Genomic DNA, 7130 nt, shown 5'->3' with positions numbered 1-7130 from the left:
TAGTGTCACATACTGAAGAGTACAAAAGATGGAGCATTCGACGCCAGTGAACCCTCCAGAGCAGAAACCTTGACCTTCGTGTCAATATGAGTAGCGATAGAATGACAGTAGAGCATACCATTGCGCTCAAGCATCTCATGCACATACTTCAGTTGATGAAGAAAGAAGCCGTCAGGTTGCTCAACAACCTCAATGTCAAAGAAGTAATAAAGAACTCTGGAACCTCTGGAAAAGACGAAATGGCAAGGCCTCCAGGTACGAAACTCAGGGTGTTCACACGATGACTTGATCATTTGGTCCAATAGATGTACAAATGCTCAGAAACAGAGCCTGATTCGTGACTGGGCGTCTATGTTGTTTTTTTACGAATGAGAGGTGAGGTACGACACGGGCACATTACTTATTTCGTTTGACGTCCTTTTGTTTCCAGCCGCATGCACCAACACACTTAGCTAGCAGCTATATCATTCAAGTTTTCTTTTCTTCTTTCTTCGTTGTCTTCATTGGCCTTTTGACATCACGTCCTAGCCATGGAATGCATGTTAATAGGCAATGTGGCCCCCCATTCTTCCTTGATTATTTTTTTGCAGGTCATTTTTCTGTTGTTATTATCATATGATTTATTTTTCATCTACTTATAATTTTATTTTGTCTTTATTATTATTACTATGCTTTATGTTATATTTTCTCTTTTAGTTTTATTCTTATATGTAAACACTTTGTTGTCGTCGGATTAAGTACGTTGTGATTCGTGTATTTCAGCCCATAAATTTGTCAGGCAGACGTCCATCACAGCATGTTTTTTTTTCAGATGCTTGTCATCTTCTCGCTTTCTTTTTACACTAATCAAACGCCAAAACCTCTGGCTTGTCGATATTTCTTTTTAGTGGCATATGTTTTTGAGGTGGCCAGACAAATATTTGTGTTGTTTCTATTGTTTTGTGTGAGTAACACATATGTTTCGTTTTATATTATTATTATACAAATAATTACTCAGTGTATCAGTTGCTTGTCTATATTAGACATGAAATTGCGAGCGTTCTAATCCATCTATAATTTCACGGAACACAAAATTGGCTCAACTCAAATCAGGTAGGTGGTTGTTGGGTCAGTTGCATGTCTATCATTAGACATGCAACCGCAAACGTTTTAACCCGAGTGCAAGTGCATCGGGGCACAAAGCGGCTTCAATTAGGGTCAGCAAGAGAGTTCTCAGTCTAGTTGCATGTCCATCACTATGCATGCAATTGCAAGTATTGTGATCCGATTACAATTTCACGGACACAAAAGCGATTGTAATCGGCTCTCAAAGGGGAGTTGCCGAGTCAGCTGCATGTCAATCACTAGACATGTAATTGCAACCATTATAACCTGGCCGCCTGCACTTGTACACAACAAACTCGGTCGTGAGGGGAATTGTTGGGGCTAATTGCATGTCTACCATTAGACATGCAAGTGCAAGCATTGTAACCGGACTTCAATATATCGGGCACAAAAACGACTTCAAGTGGGTCGAGAGGGGAGTTGTTTGGCCAGTTGCCTGTCCACTATTAGAGATGCTACTACATGCAATATAACCCGGCTGCAACTGCATGTGCACAAAGCGACTGTAATGGAGTCGAGAGGGGAGTTGTCGGGGCTAGTTGCAAGCGTTGTAATTCAACTGCAACCGCAGGGGCATGCATGTGATTGCAACTGGGGTCGGGTGAGTTGTCAGGGTCAGCTGCATGTTCATCACTATACATGCAGCTACCAAATTTATAACCCCAATGCAACTACACGAGCTCATATTAACTGCAATAACAGTTTGAAGGGGGTTGTCACGCCATGCAACTTCAAGCGTTGTAACCTGGCTGCAACTGCATGTGCACAAAGCGACTACAACTATAGATAGGCTAATTACATGTTTGCTTCTTTTTTCTCATGGCAAAGTTGGTGCATATGCTCGTTTTAATTTTCTTTTACATTTTTTCCAGTATTCACATGTGCTTAAGTTGCACGTGACGCATACATGCAAAATTTCAGTGGTCACAACAATTGTGCAACATGTTCGACACAATTTCTTTCTTTACAAAATAAATTTTTTTCTACTAACTCACCTTTCGTGCAACCACACACGACGCACGCCATGTTTGATTGCAAGAACAACCATTTGAGACGGGATCGCTCATCCAATTTATATTCTACTTATATGTACGAGTACGAGTACAAGACACACATCCCCATGTTATCTACTCCCTTTGTCTTAAAATAAATGTCTTAAAAATAGTTTAATTTTATATTAACTTTAGTATAAAGTAGAGTTATTTTTGAGTCACTTATTCTAGGATGGAGGGAGTAGTATATATGGTATTAAAAGGACATGATCCGTTAAAAAAGAAAAGAAAAAGACACAAGCAGTAGTGAACATGATGCATTGTATATCCTACTTGACATTCGCACAAGATTTACCTGTAAACACTTCCGGGACCTCCTATGCGCCGCTCATTGCGGCAACTACCGAGCGGACGCACAGAGGTCGGCCCGACTGGGCCGGCCCAAGTTAGCGGCCAGTAGAGAATCTAGACACCACAAAAAAAGCTACCGGCCAGTAGTTGAAAAATTTGAAACATTTCAGAAAAATAACAGAGTATTTTTTTAAAATTCCGAAACAATTTTTCATATTTCAGAACAATTTTAAATTTCCAGGAAATAATTTCAAGTCCGGAATTTTTTTAGAAATCCATAAACATTTCAAAATTTTCGGAACATTTTAAAATTTTCGAAACATTTTTCCAAAGTCTGGAACATTTTTTAAAAATTCCGCCACATTTTTTATATTTTTGAACCTTTTCCCAAATTTCGGAACATTTCTTTTGAAACATTTTAATAAAAATATCAGAACATTTTTTTAATTTCTGGAATATTTTTTCAAATTTCGGAATATTTTTTAAATTCCGAAACATTTTTTCGAATTCCGGAACAATTTTAAAAATTCCTGAACATTTTTAAATTTCAGAACATTTTTCGAATTCCGAAACATTTTATCAAATTCCAAAACATTTTTTCAAATTTTGGAACATTTTTGAAAATCCAAAGCATTTTTAAAACAGAAACAGAATAAAAAACGATTCAGGGAATCTTTTAGAAACTTTGCAAAACCGAAAAAAACGGCTGAAAAGCCCTAGAAGGTTTCCAAAACCGAAAGTGTTGGCATGTAAATGGACCGGCCCATTACCAAACGCTAGCTAGGTGCCCCTGTACGAAGCCACGACACGGCGATGCAGAGAGCGTCAAAGATGGATTTCCAACACTTCTACCTTTTTTTTGAAATACTTAGGCCATGCAAATGTTAAAAAAACAAAACAAGACACGTAGTACAAAACAAGCCTGGCCCAGCTTAAATAACAAAAAGAGAAAATAGCATAAGGGGAAAACAATGACAGCCGAAATCACTAGTTTGCGAATACACATTCCAACGATAACTCACACCTTCACCGGTTGCGACAAGTGGCGCACTGCATGCGTGCCACTTGTCGCAACCTGAGAGTTTTCCCTTTTTTCGTAGATCCGTATTTTCAAAATGTTTTATCTCCTAAACCGTGCTTTCAAATCTCAAACCGTTTCACCGTTGGCTTTCTCGCGTTGAGATCTTCAAAACTAGATCTCATGTTGATAGGTTTTGATGAAAAAAATTCATGAAAAAAATCGGACGAAAAAAACGTGCCTCACGTGATAGAAAAAAAACGTGTTTTCCCCTTTCCGAGAGGCACGGGTCGTGCCTCTCGCGAAGGCAAAACCGTGCCTTTCGCGGAAGCAAAACCATGCCTCTCGCGAAAAAAGAGAGCAGAAAACGTCTTTTTCCCCCTTTTCGGAAGAGGCACGGGCGTGCCTCTCGCAAAGGCACAACCATGCCTTTCGCAGAAGCAAAAACCGTGCCTCTCGCAAAAAAAACAGAGAACGCGCTTTTTCCTTTCGGGAGATTCGCGGAAGCAAAACCGTGCCTGTCGTAAAAAAAACAGAAAACACATTTTTTTTCCTTTTCGAAAGGCACGGGCAAGCCTCTCGCGAAGGCAAAACGATGCCTTTCGTAAAATCAAACCCGTGCCTCTCGTAAAAAAATAAAAAACGCGGTTTTTTCCCTTTCCAAGAGGCACGGGCGTGCCTCTTGCGAAGGCAAAACCACGCCTCTTGCTGAAGCAGAAAACGTGACTCTCGCAAAAAAAAACAGAAAACGAGTTTTTTGCATAAAACAAAAAAGAAAAACGTGTTTTTTCACGAAAAAGTTTGATTTTTTTCGTTCAAATGTTACGAAAGACAGGTGAAAAACCATAACACTAAAAAAATTAGAAAAAATCATTGCAAAAAGAGGAAAACGCGTGCGAAAAAATAAAAAAATCCGAAGAAAACGCTGAGAGCGCAACACGTTCGGCGGCTGAGAACGCGTCAAGTGACGGCGCGCGAGAGTGATTGCTGGAATGCTTCCGAGGAAGCGCTCGCCAGCTAGTTGCTACCAATGACAGCTCATATTAATGATGTAGGGACAATAAAAAATATGAATGAGATAAAAGTATATCTCATCTAGACACTCCTTTAAAAAATAGTTTGCCCCCAAAACTCTGTGATCCTACAGTATGGTAGTTGCGGAAATGGTAGAGGCCTATAATGGTAGTCAAGGTAGTAAATTGCATGTCGGTACGATCCAGTTCGATAGTTCATGCCCAATGGATGGATCCACAGCGATAATGAGTCGCGCCCAAGTCACTTCCTATATAAATCCCTACGCGAGTTTGAGTCATTCATTCATAATTCAGTAGTAGCAGACACTGTGCATATACACTACAGTAGTTATTATGCAGGAATCCTACCCCCATGCAAGTTTTGTCTTGAGTAGCTTCGTTCCCGTACTGCTCGGGGTGGCCGTAGCTGCTGCTGCTTTATTTCTAGCAGCATCGGGCGAGCTCACCGCCGGCGGGCTGCGCTCCTTGCCGCCGTTCTATGTAGTCGTCGCCGCGGCCAGCATCATAGCAGCTAAATTGAGGCACATGTGCAGGCCAAAGGAGGTTTACCTGGTGGAGTACGGCTGCTTCCGGCCCAGACCCTGCTACCGCGCGCCCGTGGCGACGTGCCGCGAGCACGCCCAGCTCATGCCGGAGCTGTTCGACCAGCAGAGCATCAACTTCATGATGCGGCTGATGGAGAGGTCAGGGCTCGGCGCGGAGACCTGCGTGCCGTTGGCGTACCACTACATACCCCCGGACCAGAGCCTCGAGGCGGCACGCGAGGAGGCCGAGTTGGTCATCTTCTCCGCCATCGACGAGGCGTTCGCCAAGACCACGAGCTTCCTCAAGCCTGCGGACGTGGACGTGCTCGTCCTAAACTGCAGCGTCCTGGCGCCGACACCATCGTTCGCCGACATGGTTGTCAACAGGTACAAGCTCCGCCCCGACGTCCGGACCTTCAACCTGTCCGGGATGGGGTGCAGCGCCGCGCTCGTGTCGGTGGGCCTCGTCGGCAACATCCTCCGGGTGGCGCCGCCTGGAACGCGCGCTCTCATCGTCTCCACGGAGATCCTGTCGTCGACCTACTACACGGGCACGGACCCCTCCATGCTCCTGCCCAACTGCCTCTTCCGCATGGGTGCCGCCGCCACCATCCTCTCCAATTCGCCGGAGGGCGCGCGTTTCCGGCTCGGCCCCGTGGTACGCACCGTCACCTCCGCACGGGACGCCGACTACCGGTGCGTGTACATGGACGAGGACGACAAGGGGAACACCGCCATCCGCCTCTCCAGGAATCTCCCGGCCACCGCCGGACGCGCGCTGAGGGACAACGTCGCCGCCTTCGCCCCGCTCGTCCTGCCATCCTCCGAGCAGGTCCGCGTGGCGCTGCCCATGCTCAAGCGTAAGCTCCTCCTCCTGCTCGGCCGACGTGCCGAGGCGAGGCTCTGCAGGCCGGACTTCCGCACGGCGTTCCAGCACTTCTGCATCCACGCGGGCGGCCGCGGCGTGATCAACGAGGCTCAGGACGGGCTCGGGCTCACCGACGACGACGTTGAGGCGTCGCGCATGACGCTGCACAGGTTCGGCAACACGTCCAGCAGCTCGGTGCTGTACGAGCTGGCGTACACGGAGGCCAAGGGCCGTATGAAGAAGGGTGACAGGGTGTGGATGGTCTCGTTCGGCGCCGGATTCGAGTGCAACAGCGTCGCGTGGGTGTGCATCAAAACAGGGAGCGCCGCCGGCAACGATGATGGGGGGCCGTGGGCTGACTCCATCAAACGCTACCCGGTGCACCTGCCGGTTCTCGCCTAGGAGGAGACACGCCTGTGATGCTGCATGCATGCATGCTTACAAGGGCATCCAGTGTCCTACTCCCTCCGTTCCAAAATATAAGGAGACTACATACGGAGCAAAATGAGTGATCTATATACTCTAAAATATGTATATGTACATTTATATATAATTTATAGTATAATTTCTAAAAGGTCTTATATTTAAGAACAGAGGGAGTACATACTTCCTGAAGTATATGCTCTCTCTATACTATGCATACATGTACTACCATATGTATGTACGTATTGAAACCCTTGAGCCAGGGTCGTCCTATAAAAAAATCTACTGCTTCCTCGGTCCCATAATATAAAAAAGTTTAACACTACACTAGTGTTAAAAACGTTCTTATATTATAAGACAGAGGAAATATCATATATATTATAAAATGATAACGTTCATACGTGTGGCATATCTGTATTTTGCCTATACGCATTGATCTTCATCTGTTGCGTTTTAGTACGAATCTTAAAAGAATTTGTTGAAATTTCAGTGTCATATGTAGACATGGCGTGTTGCGTGGGTGTTACAACGCTTGCCATTGCGCGGTTGCCAGTTACGCCGTGTGGGCGAATCAGTTTCAGCCCACACAGTCACCATCCAATCCGCGCACATGTGTGTGAAATGATCTTCGTCCACACGACGCTCGTATGGTGCTAGATAGTGATAATTCTCAAGTGCAAGGAATCATCGTAGCAATTTCCAAAGGTGGAAGTGATTAGTATGGAGTGTCGAACCCACAAGGAACTAAATGTAAGATCAATATTCTCTCAAATCCTATCTGCCACCGATACAACTCTAAGTACGCCGAACGTTTGC

General features: G+C 45.0%; 1 protein-coding gene across 1 annotated transcript; it reads left to right on the top strand.

Moving 5' to 3' along the window:
* Nucleotides 1-4773: 4773 nt before the first annotated feature.
* On the top strand, nt 4774-6601 carry LOC123397885 (3-ketoacyl-CoA synthase 6-like). Its single transcript, XM_045092404.1, has one exon. It carries the CDS (start codon nt 4833-4835, stop codon nt 6291-6293), a length of 1461 nt encoding a protein of 486 aa, XP_044948339.1. The 5' UTR covers nt 4774-4832; the 3' UTR covers nt 6294-6601.
* The last annotated feature ends 529 nt before the right edge of the window (nt 6602-7130 follow it).

This window comes from Hordeum vulgare, chromosome 5H (genome assembly GCF_904849725.1).
Source record: "Hordeum vulgare subsp. vulgare chromosome 5H, MorexV3_pseudomolecules_assembly, whole genome shotgun sequence".
NCBI classification, from domain to species: domain Eukaryota; kingdom Viridiplantae; phylum Streptophyta; class Magnoliopsida; order Poales; family Poaceae; genus Hordeum; species Hordeum vulgare.
Note: the sequence above shows the minus strand (reverse complement) of the source record. Positions and strands in the feature narration are given on the sequence as shown.

What these genes read in the sequence shown, in the direction of transcription:
- LOC123397885 (XM_045092404.1), top strand. Translation starts at nt 4,833, where the DNA reads ATGCAGGAATCCTACCCCCATGCAAGTTTTGTCTTGAGTAGCTTCGTT.